Source organism: Hoplias malabaricus, chromosome 7 (genome assembly GCF_029633855.1).
Source record: "Hoplias malabaricus isolate fHopMal1 chromosome 7, fHopMal1.hap1, whole genome shotgun sequence".
NCBI lineage: Eukaryota > Metazoa > Chordata > Actinopteri > Characiformes > Erythrinidae > Hoplias > Hoplias malabaricus.
Window position 1 is genome coordinate 23611924 of NC_089806.1, and position 16909 is coordinate 23628832.

Below are 16909 nucleotides of genomic sequence, written 5' to 3' on the forward strand. Positions count from 1 at the left end.
AGACATCTGAAGTGCTCTGAAAGCTATAACATAACATATTACAACATATAGTCCAAAATATGAAGCTTAAAACACTGTTTCGACAGATAGCTAAATTTAATTTTTTTTTAAATGCATTTTTTTAAATAAATGAAGAATACTTTGAAGATTTTTTACTTTGGATTCACCACTATTTTACAATAAAGATTAAAAATGGGACAATTTATAGCTTTTTTCTTAGTCATTTTGGATGTCAAATAAAACATGTTTTGTAGATGTTTTAATACCCAACTTCATAAGCAGCACTGTAAAGAAATTCCAATTTTCTCAGTAATCAATATTTGTAAACAAAACTGTGATTTCAATTATACCACCACAATAATGCAGCAAGTTTAGAAAAAAGTAATTCCTCTTTGAGATAGTAATAGTGTATATTTAAACAGTGATATAGATTTGCACATAACGAGGCTACATCGGGGAAAGGGTTTACTGACTAATTTTTAAAACTTTTGTCTATTTTAAGAGACATTTTAATAGTATAACATTGCACTGATTAAAGCATACTGCATACCTGAGAAGAAAGAAAAGCTAGGCTTATTTGTGTCTACAGATCTGTGTATACAATTTTAAGAGAGTGTAATTCTATTCACTAACAAACCCACTGACATGGCGTGATCAGTGAAGGTATGTATGTGTGTTACAAACAGTGTTTGTTGTGTGTGTCTTTGGAGTTCTTAGAAAATATCTCTCTGATGCTCAGCTCTCTTTCACATGAAGGCCGGCCATGGTGCCGTATGTATCTGGCTTTACGTGCTTCTGCTAGGGCCTGGGCGAAGTTGGGGAGAACATAAACCGTCCGCAACTGGCCATCAGGAGCAAGGGAATCAGGGAGAGGAGAAGGTGAAGAAGGAAGCGAGGTTCCAGTCACCCCTTCTACTCTCTCTCTGTCTTTCTCTCTCATCTCCATCAGTTCCTTTCCTTTCTGACTGTCCTTAGGCCTATCCCTGTCTGTTTCCCACAGTGACATTTGCCCCTTCCTTCCTCTGTCCCTGAGTGTGTCCCTCTCCCTCTTCTCCTCTCTCTCTGGAGGCAGTGTGTTGGGGGGCTGCAGTTTGAGTTCAGGCAGGCACAACAGGGCTGTGGAGTTATCGCCTCTGTTCTCCCTGCTGCTGATAAACTCCTGGACACGAGTCTGCAGAGAGCAGCTGGACTGCAGCTTCCCAGGCCTAGGGAGAGAAAGAGACAAATGAGTGGGAGGGTAAGTATTAGTAATAAAGTAATACTTTATTATCATTTAAATTAACTGAAGTTAATTGTAATTTGCAGGGCTGTTATTTAGGCATCCTAATGAATGAGTTTAAGGGATTTCATCCACTACTTTTTTTCTTTCTTTGCAAGAATAATAAAAGAAAAGTTGTTTTAATCAGGCATAAAATGTATTTATAATATACAGAGGAAAATGACTCTACAAACTTCTACAAAGTTTCTACATGAAGATAAGTAAATATTCATTCATTCATTGTCTGTAAGCGCTTATCCACCCTGAAATCACTGGGCGCAAGGTGGGAACACACCCTGGCGCAAGTCCTTCACAGGGCAGCACACATTCACATATTTACTCACACACTCACCGCTACAGACACTTTTGAATCACCAATCCACCTACCAATGTGTGTTTTTGGATCGTGGAAGGAAACTGGAGTACCTGGAGGAAACCCACACGGACACGGAGAGAACACACCAAACTCCTAACAGACAGTCACCTGGAGCAGGACTCAAACCCACAACCTCTAGGTCCCTGGAGCTGTGTGACTGTGACACTACCTGCTGTGTCATAGTGTTCTTTTCCCAGGCACAATTTAACGCCTGGACTACATTATCCTATCAGTGGAGAAAGTTGTATAGTTAAGAAGGAAAATGAAACTTTGGGCTACTTCAGGATGGCCCCATTTCTGACACGGACCTTCAGTTACACCCAGGTTTATGTAATCTCCAGAGAACATTATTGCCAATAGAATGGGGCCCTCTGGAGCAGCTGCACTTAAGGTCATCATAAGGACACTATATCATTGCCAAGCATCATCTAGAAGAGTAAAAAAAAGCCTTTTAAACGAGCCTTAGTGATCCAAAATAAAACAAAACAGAAACAAACTAAAACCTGCTCTTGACCGCACTAATGCTCTGAAACTACAAAGGTATTGTCCAATATGTAGTAGAAATCTTTTCTAGAAGATCAGAAGAAACAAACTTTAAAAGTTATAGTAATACATTACACAAATAATTGTTGCACATATTACAATTAGCACACACAAAAATATTGGCAGCCAGTAATTGCAATGTATTTTAAAAAACAAAATATATTGATAAGTACATAGAGGCCATAGGTGTAGTACAGACAGCATGTATATGCTAGTGTAAATAGTCATTCTCTCTGTTAGCTTAGTGAGTTAAGTAGGCTGACCATAGGAAAGTTGACCATTACTGAAAAAGTCCCTGCTTTACTCCTACAAGACATTAAAAGTACATTACTGGATAGTTAAGTTAGAGTGAAGCCTAGAGAAATAGGAAATAATGGGCTCCAGCAAGTGACTCCCTGAATTGCGTCACACTGATACTGTACAACTACAAAAGGAGAACTTCTGAAAGAATGTGATGAAATGGATGAATGACAGTTATGATGAAATCATGTGCGTCAGTGTGGGAATTCAGCTGAGATGCTCCAGCCTTTAACCCTTACCTTTCTATACACTAGCCTACTATCGTTTTTTCATACCATGTAAATGATTTTCAGAATCTTAAGGACATATTTATCTAAAAGCTTATGCCTAAACAACTGTCACTTGGTCAAAAATATACTGATACTCTGTATGGATTTATGTTGAAAACACGCAAAAATTATTTTAATAATCACCAAATAATTCATCTCCACACATCAAGTCCTCAATATACTTGAAATGTCTTCACAGTGCATCCTAGCTGGCACTTCATGACGGTGTCTGCATTATTCCTGATATGTTGTAACTTTACATGTGAACACGGTTTTCTGAGCAGGTGTGCAAACTTTTGACTGGTACAATATATGCCTCTTGTACATCTGAGTACACATTATACTTGAGGACCAATCCAGACACTTTCATCTGAACTGAATCTTCAATAGAGGAATGGATAAGGGTATCATCCAAAGACTGGAACATCTGCTTCTTCAGAAGAGTGTCAGGCTCACCCTTCTATTGCTCACCACACCCAGCCAGAGCACATTTCATCTCTGTTCATTATTCCACCCACATGAGCCTGTCTCACACTCTTCCCAATGCTACCTATGATCCTTGAACAGGAATTTTCTCTGGACCTTAAGGCGACCTGGAAAAACAGTACATTCTGGGACCCTGTGGCAAGAACAGAAGCTCACAACTCTCACAACCCTGTTGGAAATGTATGGGTAAACTTTGCAACAAAAGTAGACTTGAAGCAGTCAAGTATGTATTCAAATTTAAAGATAATTTTTGGATAGAGGGTTTGTGTCATGCCATATCATTATGCAACACATTGTTATTGCTACAGATGTCTGCAGTTATGTTACCGCTCTGTAAGATGTATCGTGTCCATATTAGAATCCCTGGTTCTAAGAATCTCTTTTTATTCAGTTATTCTACTGGGATTAAATGTACACAGGTCCAAACATACTGCAATGTAACATTATTATTTACCACAGGATGTGACAGGTAAAGCCTATGACATTTTCCCAAATAGAAAGACCTGAAGTTCCTAATAAGACATGGGCATTTGATACAAAATAATGGACAACTTCAGAGGAAGTCAGTCTAATAAAAATGAGCCGCAATGGCTAGAATATTTTTAACGTAACGCATTTTCATTGCATCGGTTTCAAAATGTGTAGACGTTCATAGCCATGCTATCTGTTGTCTGCAGCAGCAGCAGCAAGCCAATCACCAAGCAAATGAATTCACAGGAATATCCTCATTAAGATGCTGGATTCTAACTTGGCTTAATGGGTTTTGTTCTGCCCCCTGTATGAACCCTGATTTCTAATTACAAAAATAAATCCAGCGCTAATTACGAGAACAGTGTGTGTAAGGCGTCCTCAGTAACTAAGAGGAAGCAGGCTTCTGCTTCTGCACGTGTCTGTAGAGCTGGGCACCACATAGAAATAAACAGAAAGGCTGATCTCCAGACAGTCTGCCTCCTTTCTATGCATTGGATGAATGAATGGGGATCAAAATGAGCACCCTAGAGGAGGAGACCTCAGAGAGAGAGAGAGAGAGAGAGAAAGAGAGAGAGGATGATGAAGAGCAGAGAGTGAAAAGAAGGATGAATAAATGAGGACGATTGAGGAGGATGTGGCACAGTGAGAGAGAAATCCTTTTGGTGATAAGAGGACATGAGAGAAAGAAGGAGGTGGGAGATGAAGTGATGGAAGCTGCAGAAAGAGAGTTGGGATGGCTGTTTTGACAATGGGTCCTCAAAGAAAACACCAGGCTGGCCCTCAAGTCCAGTGAGAGAGACTGTGCAGCAAGGGTTATAAGAACAACCAGATTTCTCTAGTGGATGGATAGGAATATATTTTGAAATAATCCTTTTAATCTTCCTCTCTTTGTATTTCATTCCCTTGGTTTCCTTACCTTCCTCCATCTTTCACATCTCTCATCTTTCTAGTGTGTCTGTATGTTATACACTTTCAGAACAAAGTTGTCCTGATTTTGTAGGGAATGGAGGCTAACAAATAATATTATTATGCTGTTTTTTAAAAAAAGCTGAGCTCTGTCTAAGTGTTGGACCTATCATTGGGAGATACAGTGCCTTGTGAAAGTATTCAGCCCCCTTGAACTTTAACCTTTTGCCACATTTCAGGCTTCAAACAAAGATATTAAATTTAAATTTTTTGTGAAGAATCAACAAGTGGGACACAATCATGAAGTGGAGTGAAATTTATTGGATGTGTCAAACTTTAACAAATGAACTGAAAAGTAGGGCATGCAATATTATTTGGGCCCCTTGCGTTAATACTTTGTAGCGCCACCTTTTGCTGCAATTACCGCTGCAAGTCGCTTGGGCTATGTCTATCAGTTTTGCACATCGAGAGACTGAAATTCTTGCCCATTTTTCCTTGCAAAACAGCTCGAGCTCAGTGAGGTTGGATGGAGAGCATTTGTGAACAGTCTTCAGCTCTTTCCTCAGATTCTCGATTGGATTCAGGTCTGGACTTTGACTTGGCCATTCCAACACCTGGATATGTTTATTTATAAACCATTCCATTGTAGATTTGGCTTTATGTTTTGGATCATTGTCTTGTTGGAAGATAAATCTCCGTCCCAGTCTCAGGTCTCTTGCTGAGTCCAACAGGTTTTCTTCCAGAATGGTCCTGTATTTAGCCCCATCCATCTTCCCAACAATTTTGACCATCTTCCCTGTCCCTGCTGACGAAAAGCAGGCCCAAACCATGATGCTGCCACCACCATGTTTGACAGTGGGGATTGTGTGTTCAGGGTGATGAGCTGTGTTGCTTTTATGCCAAACATATCGTTTTGCATTGTGGCCAAACAGTTTGATTTTGGTTTGATCTGACCAGAGCACCTTTTTCCACATGTTTGGTGTGTCTCCCAGGTGGCTTGTGGCGACCTTTAAACGAGACTTTTTATGGATATCTTTGAGAAATGGCTTTCTTCTTGCCACTCTTCCATAAAGGCCAGATTTGTACAGTGTACGACTGATTGTTGTCCTATGGACAGACTCTCCCACCTCAGCTGTAGATCTCTGCAGTTCATCCAGAGTGATCATGGGCCTCTTGGCTACATTTCTGATCAGTCTTCTCCTTGTTCGAGATGAAAGTTTAGAGGGACGGCCGGGTCTTGTTAGATTTGCAGTGGTCTGATACTCCTTCCATTTCAATATGATTGCTTGCACAGTGCTCCTTGGGATGTTTAAAGCTTGGGAAATCATTTTATATCGAAATCCAGCTTTAAACTTCTCCACAACAGTATCTCGGACCTGCCTGTTGTGTTCTTTGGTCTTCATGATGCGCTTTGCGCTTTGAACACAGAGCAGAGCAGGTGCATTTATACAGAGACATGATTACACACAGGTAGATTCTATTTATCATCATCAGTCATTTGCGACAACACTGAATCATTCAGAGATCCTCACTGAACTTCTGGAGTGAGTTTGCTGCACTGAAAGTAAAGGGGACAAATAAAATTGCACGCCCCACTTTTCAGTTTTTTATTTGTTAAAACATTTTGACACATCCAATAAATTTCATTCCACTTCACGATTGTGTCCCACTTGTTGTTGATTCTTCACAAAAAATCTTTATGTTTGAAGCCTGAAATGTGGCAAAAGGTTGAAAAGTTCAAGGGGGCTGAATACTTTCGCGAGGCACTGTACAGTCCAGGAGTCCAAAAGAGCCCAATGGGCATTACACTCTCTGGGTGGAGGATGGCTCTCTGTCTCCCATAAATCAGTGTAATGATGATCAGTGTGGGGGTCTGTTAGCTACTATAATAGGACTGGTCAGATACTGATCTCTTCTAAATGTGTTGAGCTGTGTCTGGCTTCCTATGTCTCGACAGAAGAATGTGCTTGTCTCATCCTCCAAGCTGGGTAGTCCGATAATGTGTAAACGTGGCAATGACTAAATTAGGGATACAATTGGGTTATAAAAAAAAACTAAAAAATAAACAAAACACCTGTCTAAACCAAGCAGAATGCTTAATTAATTACATCTCTCTCTCTCTCTCTCTCTCTCTCTCTCTCTCTCTCTCAGTGAGCAAGGAACATCAATCAGAATATATGTTGTACTCAAATATATCACAGAGCCTTTTCAAATGTAGTAAGAGTTTCTCAGAAGTCATACTCTCATGGTAATCATTTGTAATATATATATATATATATATATATATATATATAATCATCAATAATATCAACAATAATTCCATCTAGATTATATATAATATTTTAACTGAATTGGTACACTATTTGAATTAAAAGTCAAAATAGTAAGGTTTCATTTTATTGCTCAGTAGCTTGCCTCCCTAACGTATAACCAAGCCCTTCCCAAAATGAAATTCAGGGGTACTGCTTGTTTGTGCGTGTGTGCCTTTTATTTGCAGGGAATAACTGCATAGTCCCTGTAGTCTGGACATGTGACAGGCCCAGTGCTCTGATTATTATAATGAAGAACAGACTACACACTAACACAACACTACATCCAATTTAAATGCTCCAAAGAGCTGACCAGAACAGACTGAGAGAAGGAGAGTGGGCAGACTGAAGGGTGTAAGCTGGAGACAAGAAAAAAACAAGGTGGATAAATTGATGTAAAACCTTTTTGGAAAACAAAATGCTACATTTTATTTTTATTTTTTGCATCTGGTGCTTGCATAATACTGACTGGTTCTGGTAGCCACCATGTTCTATCTGGTGCTTACCAGTTGTTGTTTTTTTGGTAAAAAATAAAAATAAACAAATAAAATCATTTTGAATAAATAAATGTAATAAATAAATAAAAAGAATAAACCAAAATAGAAATTCTCCAAAATGGCTCTGAAAAGCTCTGCACAACATTACTTCCAATGAAAAAAACAAATGTTTTCTCATCTTGCTGTTGGGAGGGTTCATATGACCTGGCATATGAAGGTCATTTTTCCCTAGAACTACAGAGGTCTAACCACCAGAAACCCATCGACAGCAGAGCGCATTTAACATTTCTTTTAAATACTATAGAGTAAATAATTTAACTAGGTGTTGTACACACAAAATTTACAGTACAAAGGTTTTTCTTTTGAAATTTGCAATCATTATAATATATTACATAAGCAGCCTATAAATACAATCATAGCCATTTTAAAATAAATCCTAAAGATCCTAAATCTTAACTTCATTCATTCCCTGTAACTGCTTATCCAATTCAGGGTCGGGGTGGGTCCAGAGCCTACCTGGAATCATTGGGCGCAAGGTGGGAATACACCCTGGAGGGGGCGCCAGTCCTTCACAGGGCAACACACACACATTCATTCACACACTCACACTTTTGAGTTGCCTATCCACCTACCAACATGTGTTTTTGGACTGTGGGAGGAAACCGGAGCACCCGGAGGAAACCCACGCGGACACGGGGAGAACACACCAACTCCTCACAGACAGTCACCCGGAGCGGGAATCGAACCCACAACCTCCAGGTCTCTGAAGCTGTGTACCTGCTGCACCACCGTGCCGCCTAAATCTTAACTTGTTACTCTGATTTACCTTTTAAAGACAAATCAAATGGTAATTCTCTACATGGCCCAAATCCATCTGTTTATATGATGTTAGGCCCCTTTCACCCTGCTCTCTGATATGATCTGAGTGGATGTATAGGTTGGTGAACTACTCCCAGTGTCACTGCTGCGCTGAGAACCATCGCTCACCCAAATAATGTCTTCTTTTCAGTGGACTGTGGGGTCATGATCAGTGATGAACAGGGTTGAAGGGGTCTAACAACGTAAGCAGAGCAACAGAGGGATAACAGTCTGTAGAACTACAAAGTGCACTGAGATGATAAGAGGAGAAATGAGTGTAGAAACAAGGAGGTCATTTTAATGTTTTGGCTGGGCTGCATAAGCATAATAAATAAAAGGGTGGTTATATAATATTTCTAACGTTTGTGAATGTATGATTGTCTTATTATCGAATTCATTGATGCGGATAAGGAAGAAAATCCCAGCAGACATCCTTGTGCTGAAGGCTGATTGTGAACACAGAAATTCAAATGAACACAATTAAGTATTCACACACACACACCTAACTGTAAAAGAGGAGACAGACACTAACAGTGCCAGCCAGACGTCAAAAACTTTCAAACCGCCCATGGCAGTGTCTGGAATTGCACATACACCTTATGGCTGAAAGTTTGTTGGGAGGACTGGACTGCCTTTAGGCATAAGATCATTAGTGAGATCAAGTACTGATGATGAATGATTAGTTCTGCAACAAAAACACCAAACCGACTCATTTTAAAGGTGTTTGTTGGTGCTCCTTCACTCCCAAGAACACAGTTTCATGATCCCACACACCAGTGCAGGGAGTTTATGCCCCTCTGGCTGACAGTTGGCACTGAGTATGGTGAGTTTAGACTCATTTTCTATGTGCAACTGAAATGAAATTCCATAACAGTTCTCATAGCAGATTTTTTTCTCCACATGTTCTCATAATACCACACAAGTACACAATAGACATAAAGCACTATTTTAATTAATATTCTAGCAGCTTGCACTATTCAGACTCTCTCTGGGAGACACTTGCAGAGAATCAGCACTTGAAAAGCATCGACTTATAAAGCATGCAGTCTTGGGTTTTTGAGGGCAATCATTCAAAATACCTTTAGCCTGTTCTCAGAACTAACTTGGTGTGAACACTTGGAATGAAAACGTAGCTCATGTTACACAGTGTCTCATGAAAGTTTTCTCATTAAAGACCATTAAGGTCATTCAAGCTTGACTGTGTGAGAAACATTTGCCTCTGTTTTTACATACTGAGTTTATGAGAAATACAAATTGGACCTCAAACATCACACCAGCACAGTCTGCATCTCACTGCTTTTTAGGCCCTAGCCTAAAGGCCTGAGCCTAATTGCCACAGCTGCATTTTTCCATATTCCGTTTGAAGTTGCACTGTGTCAGGAATGAGCGCAGGAATTAACATTCTCCTCTTCCTCTTGGGAAAGGAACACTTCACAACCACAGCAACGCCAGCTGGGTGACAGAGAGATGGGATTAAATACTTTAATTTACATTTTTAAAGTTTGATAAAGATTTTCTGAGAACAATGTTCATTTTCACAGATCTCTTTATCCATGAAATTTTCACACAATGTGAAGGACAGTTGCTGTGTTTAAATCAAGTCCACAAAAATGGAGATACATGTTTTTCTTTGGACAGCTACAATATTTTAAATATACATTAGCCTCCAAATTTATAACATTTTTAACAGCTGATTACATCTGGGTTAAATCGTTTACTGAAGTATCACTTTATAACATATACAACATGGTTTGTTTTGTTATTATTTGATATTGTCAATAAGTTAACAACTGCCCCAACATCAGAATGTTTTAGTAGATCAATACAGGGATGTCTCTGTAGATAAAAAGTCACTGTGACAATTACCCAGGATAAAATATCACAGTGTCTTAAAGCTGCCATTATACACTTTTTTGGAATGTCATTAAGGTAGAGATAATTATTAATTCAATCTTAAAAGACAGGCTCCAAGTATTGGCAAAAAGATTGCACATTTTATTTTTGTGTCTGCAATAAAGCTGTCAAGAGACTCAAAGTAAATCATGTAAAATGACACCCATATACAATATAATGGCATCCAAGTAAAAATGCTGCCGAGGAAAGTCTTTGCATGTTACACTGAAAGAATATGATCCTTGTTTTTTTTTTTTGGCTTTTTGATATTGTTGGTCTAAATTGTTGGCAGTCATTATCTGTTTAGGGGAGGCTAACACGAAAAGCTACAAACTAATCAAGAAAGCGGCTAAATACATTGAAGCTAAAACCCTTTAAATAAGGGTTTATTTTAATTTAATGCAAATTTAGAGCACAGAGTTAAAAAATGTAGAATAGATATGTAAGCTGTAAGCCAAATTATATTCCACTTTTAAAATCCCCTCTGACATTTGTGATAAATTCTTTCAAAAACAACAAATAATAAAGTTAATACTGATAGACAAAAGTATGTTTTGCGTACAGTCCACTGTGACTATCTGTTCAGCTTCAGGCATTTACTTGATTCAGTTAAATCTGATTTGACATGAATAAGTACATCTTACCTCATTCATTTAAATCTTTAAAAGAGCAATCTGTAATATATTTACTGTACTCAATTATAAAATCTACATGATGTGTGACCATAGATTAAGGAAACAGTCTAAGGTGAAGCACTGGCATCCCTGAGAGCAGTGCTGAATCAGTATATGCTCTTTAAGAAGTGCCAGTCCAAAGCGGAGCTCTATTGAAGTTTCGCTTGATATCCCACTCTATGTCCAATCACATTACTGTCATAACACACTGGGTTGCCAGTACACACAATATTTTACAGAAACATAGCAGCCATTAAGTGACCTAGATGAACATAGATAGTGCTCAACTTTACCAGACCTAAAAAGTCTCAGTGCCCTTCTAGCTCAATAACCAGAGACGGACTAAAAACTGCCCATGTGTTTGAAAGATGGAGACAGTTTAAAAGCAGCAAGGTTACAAGACAGACCCAGAGTTGGATCATTTTCTCCTGAACAGGTAAGCAAATCATTTCTGAGTTGTGAACTACACAGTTTGTGTTTTTTATATAAAGAAAGAGAGGGATAGTGGTGATTGAGAGGTGTAGGGACTGTGGTGAAGGTGAACAACATGATTTAAAATTGTAAACACCATAACTTGTTTTAAAGAAATTTAGGCAAATGGATAAATGTTTCTCTGTGGTGTGTGCTTCAAAATCCTTGCATATTTGCCCATTTTAGGTGGATTTTAGTGGCACAATGCACACTTGGTTTGTGTTTTAAATGGATAAAGTGTGGAAAGAATTCTTTCAAACAATTTGTAAATCTATAGCTTTTTTATTTAAGGTGGAAGCTTGCAAATAACACCAATATAACCCACTGGAACTAAATGTGTGAATAACTATGATGCTTAATAATAGTGCAGTTGTATTGGAGACTTATTTAAACCAATAATACACTTCTCAAAACCCTAGATAGAAATCTACAATTAGATGGTTTTTCCAAAGAGAAATGAAGCACGATTTGTCTGAATCAAAAAAAGAAATAAAACATTACCTGGGCCTATCTGGCTCCTTGCCTGAAGAAGGGATTATAGGTAATAAGCTGTTCTTATAGGACGCAGCCAAAGGGTTGAGGCTTAGGTCGTGATTGGGGGGCCGTGGTCCCACAGCATGCAAACCTCTCCGCCAGTTCCCTGAGGCCAAGTGAATAAACACACACCTGAGCATAGCCGGCAAAAACCCTGAAAATCGTTTAGCTTTATGTTTAAGAGAAATTTGTAGACACCACACATGCAGCTTCAAACACCTGTTTTGATGGCAATGAGGTGGCGATGCAGTGATCGCTGTTCACGGTTCAGTGTGTTGAGCTGATAGTGTTTGGCCTCATCCAGCCTCTGTAGCCCCTCAGCCAGTCGCACTTCAGCCCTCCTCTCCTCTCGCCTCTGAGCCTCCTTTGGCCACACCATCCAGTCCGAGCGATGCATGCTACACAAACACACATACATTCTCATTCTGATCCATCCTCAGCACATCTGTCCTAATACCCACAAGAATATGATTAATCTGCTTCTGTCATTCAGCTCTCCAACATCGGAGTCAAATACAGACACAGTCTAAAGCTAAATATTAAGTAATACTGCACACAAAATTATCTAATGAAACAGGGAAAATGTACATGTACATGTAAGAGTGTGATTAAAGGCCAATTGATACGATGTGATCCTTAACTTTATGGCAGCAGTTTTGAAGCCCTTTTAATTGTAATAGCACGAATGCTTCCCCAAATACAAAAACCTATTCTAAACTGAGTGAAGTGTGAAAAAACATTGTCAGCCAAACTTCATCAAACACATATAGCATGAACCGGAACACCAGCCTCAACACTGCCTGATCTTACTAGTGCTCTAATGGCAGTAAATGAACATAAATCCTTGGGCTATATTCCAAAATGTGGTAGAAACCCATTAACTTGTGCTCTTACAGCACAAGTAAGTTTTCAGACCAAAACTAAACATAGTGTTTCAAAAAGCAAACTTCAGGTTGGAGTTTTTGTGAAATAAAGTATGTCACTTTCAAGGAAATAGGTATAACAGCACAAAATGACTTATGTCTTCTTGCCAGAAACATTTTCACAAGGCCCAAAAAGTATTAGCACTGGAGTTACAACAAAATCATAGCAGCTGAGGCTCACTCTCATCAACAATCTCTATCATGCTCTGGTGACACAGAGAGAGAGAGAGAGAGAGAGAGAGAGAGAGAGAGTGAGAGAGAGAGAGAGAGAGAGAGAGAGAGAGAGAGTGAGAGAGAGAGAGAGAGAGAGAGAGAGAGAGAGAGAAATACAGGGGTTGATGGAGTGCTCTGTCGATGGCCTCTATCAGTCACACTTGAGCAAGGAGGCTGTTTGGGCCTTTGAGGATGAGTAATGGGAACAAATAAACCAAAGTGGCAGACCTCCGATAAGCTCTAAATCTCCCTGTTGCATCAGCCTTATTAGCTTGTAATCCATTAAAAATAATCAGAGTATGTGCAAACCTTAATGGGATAATTAAGGGTCATGTGTTGCTTGAACAGGAACAAATCTAATGGTAGCCTTGACTATATCTCTTTCATTTTATTATTTTCCTTCTAGCTTAAAGTCTGCAGAAACTATACTGAACAAAAAGCCCTGTTGGCCTGTCATATGGGTAAACAATGTTAGTAAGCATGGCAGCTTTTCTAAAACTGAATATGAAGTGAATGAGGTAATACTTTAAAATGTGCCATAAAAACCATCCTTCCCTCATCTGTCTCATTCAGTCTCTTTTCAAATGTTTTAAAATTATAGAATATTTTGCTGACAGCCTTAAAATGTGTTTGCTTAGGTGAGATAAATGAACTTGCCTTTGCCAGTTTTCATGTATTAATTTATTTTTAAAAATAGGTGCACATTTGCTAGCGTTTGCTGGTAGAAACAGGATGAGCAGGAACAAGCTTCTAAAACCTTAATTAGAACACAGAAGCTTTTCTCTGCTCCAAGAAATATTCTTCACCCCGCCTCTATTTTTATGTTGTCTTTTGCAATGTGTTACTATGCAGACCAAATTCATTAGGTTAAAATTTACCTGTCACCTACATGCTTTTGCTAATGGTTTGGCTAACTCATACAGGAATGCTTTGCCTTTAGTGATTTCAACAGCTTACCTATAAAATATCTTTCTACAGACAAAATACAGCAACTCATCAATCTATCTCAATAATCAGCATGAATTTACACAAGTCTGTGTAGCCATTTCAACAAACTTGACTGCTGTAGTCACTTAGAGAAATATGGCAACTCTAGCAACGCTAGTCCCATATCCAGTCATTTATTAAACCCCAAAAATTAATCTCTGCTCATTAAAATCACATATTTGCAGATCATTTCCAAAAAACATCTCCCCTATCTCCCCGTCTTTAAAGTGACACCTATGATTGTGGAGAAATGCTGTTCTCTCTAGTGTATTTACATTGAGAAGCTCTGTGTCTTTTAAGGTGACAGCAAGTTTTGAACACTTTGGCTGAAGTTTAATTTGTATGTATGTATTTATTCACTGTTTGTATTCCCACATTTTTTTCCATTTACATACACTGTGGCTTGTGGCACACAAACACAATGGAGAGCAGCAAATGGCAAGAAAACCTCCTCAGAATTTTATTTAAAGTGTCTTTTGATTAAAAGCATGAATGTCACCTTTAACAGTGAATTAGCTGTAACTCTACACCTTTAATTTCATTCAGTACATGCAGATTCTTAAATATCCAGTTAGGCCTTGCCCCTACATTTATCCACTGCTCATCTGCAACTGAAGTCTGCCGTTGTGCTTGTGATGTAAGAAATACTTGCTGTCAGAATTTGCCAGTTTCAGATCGTCTTTGAACACTGCAGTTTTAAAAGTGAAAATGCTTAGCCATGTCATTGGCTACTTATTTCACAGAGAATCTTCTAGCATATAAACAACACCACACACATGTTACCAGTTGTTAATGTAATCCCTCACCTAATTTTATAAAGAACAACAGTAAACATATCTCAATTAAAAAAAAACACTAATGCTTTTTCAGCTGGTAAAGCTTTAAGATTGTGCTCATTTTCCTGCCAGAGTAATGGTGTAAGTGAAATAAAGCAACTGAATGCTTTCAAAGTTTTTAGATTTAATGGAATGAAAGCAGTTTCAGAAGAATTTTCCATGCTGTAAGCTATTGTCACTATATATAGTGGGCTATAATATGAGCTTCAGTAGACGTGCAGATAGGATTGTTCTTTTTCATTGTCAGACTGATTTGTTCTATTAGAAGTAGACAGTGATGGCAGATTGGATCCATATATCAGAGAAATCTGCCTACAGAATGAGCAGAGAATGGTCTTCCTCACTGACCTTTCAAAGATTTATATTTCTATTTAAATGGCAGTATCCATCCATAACCATGAATCATCTATATCTTATGGCTCCTTTGTACATTCACAATGCACTACGTAGTTATCAACAGACACACCTTGTGCACAAGTTAGTAATTAAATAAAAATCTCTTTAAGTTACAATAGATTTAACACACTCATTGACATGAGTAAAAAAATAAAAACGCTTAAAGGGGCTTAGCTGTGGCAAAATACAATGTTATATGCATTTTTATGAATCATTCTGAATTGTGGCACTGTTTCAGTCTCTTCCATTTGACAGGTTTCACTGTTTCATAGTTTTCATGTTTTCATTTATCGCTCTTTTACTTTACTTCAATACCCAGCTTTAGTTGTGTAATTGCAGTATATAAACAATTACATTAAAACTGTGAAATATGCAGATACCACCATAACCATAATAGGTCTTATCACAGACAATAATGAGGCTAGTTATAGGCAGGAGGTGAATCAATAAAACTGTGTACTAATAATGACCTCCAGTTTAATACATCAGACACATTCATTGTGGTTTACAGGAAGAAACAGAATGTAAAAAACCCAGTGCACATTTTGGGACAGTCAATATCTGTTGAAAAATCCTATATTAGCAATTCTTTGAAGTGGAACATTAATCATATAATTAAAAAAGATCAGTAAAGTTTGTTCTTTTTGAGACAGCTAAAATATGTATGTATATATAGATATGATATCTATAGACTGAAAGTGTTCTTATATAATCTATTACAGCGTGGTATGGTAATACAGATATCCAGATTCATAAAAAATTCCAAGGTGTTGACAGTCAAACAAATGAGAGCTAACAGGGGAGAGGAAGTACCATTCATTTTCCCATCTTAATTTGTGATGATTATAACCATGTGGTGCAATTTGCTCATCTGATTTCAGTTCATTTGCAAGTCATGAAAAATGTTGGCCTGTGGCCAAGTCTTAATAATTATGACATATGATATTCTTCTAGCTTTTCTGTCAGAGAGCTTCATTAGAATAAATGTCATTTGAAATGGACACAAATTTGAACCTAAAGTGCATGATTAAAGAGAAATAGAACTTTTCCAAGTTAATGAAATGTGTATAATGCACACAAAGCCATTCAGCATGATTTAATGTGAAACTCACCATTCTAGAGAGACTTGAATTATTCACATCTTTGGTGATAGGAACCAGATAACCCCAAAGGCTCCAAAACCCTCTCATAGTGTGCTTTTATACAAAGTGTTGAAAAGCTGTCCATTTTCCATATCCATGTGGCGCACTTTAAAGACTATATATATATATATATAAAACACAAAAATAGCATCCATATAAGAACTTACCATAAATCGTCCAGAAGTGTGTATTTAATCAGAAATCCGGCTGTCAATCTAATCTAATCTAATATAATAATGTTTTCCTATAAAATAAGAAGTATTTGACCGGCAATAAACATCTGCAGAAATTTGTGAATACCCTCAAAGAAATCTTGTCCAGATCAGTTTGAATTGTTTGCTGATGGGTGGATACAAGCCTGTCTTAGAATACTCCCAAAGAAGATATTTCCAGTCTAGTGGGCTAGATCCCATCTAATATCCAGGCAAAAATTAGTCAGGTTTTGCTAATTTGTACAAGTAAGCTCTGTGACTATCACTGAATGTCCGCACGTACTCCTGTAATCCTCCATGTCCCCCCGCCACCCAGGGAGTTACCATGGGTAACTGGTGCTCTGGACAATGCAAC

The 16909-nt window shown here is 38.2% G+C and overlaps 1 protein-coding gene across 1 annotated transcript; it reads right to left on the bottom strand.

Moving 5' to 3' along the window:
• Positions 1-457: 457 nt before the first annotated feature.
• Positions 458-16784, bottom strand: LOC136701493 (coiled-coil domain-containing protein 190). The gene is made up of 4 exons (XM_066676051.1): positions 16510-16784; positions 12065-12243; positions 11813-11951; positions 458-1205 (listed from the first exon to the last, which is right to left on the bottom strand). Exons 2-4 carry the CDS (start codon positions 12240-12242, stop codon positions 677-679), a joined length of 846 nt encoding a protein of 281 aa, XP_066532148.1. The 5' UTR covers position 12243; positions 16510-16784; the 3' UTR covers positions 458-676.
• Positions 16785-16909: the final 125 nt, after the last annotated feature.

Bases quoted from the DNA above. Each gene is read 5' to 3' on its own strand.
- LOC136701493 (XM_066676051.1), bottom strand. From the start codon at position 12,242: ATGCATCGCTCGGACTGGATGGTGTGGCCAAAGGAGGCTCAGAGGCGA. The intron at 11,952-12,064 runs GTGTTTGAAGCT...ACTTGGCCTCAG, and splicing joins CCTCATTGCCATCAAAACAG to GGAACTGGCGGAGAGGTTTG. The intron at 1,206-11,812 runs GTAATGTTTTAT...TTCTCTCCCTAG, and splicing joins AAGGAGCCAGATAGGCCCAG to GCCTGGGAAGCTGCAGTCCA.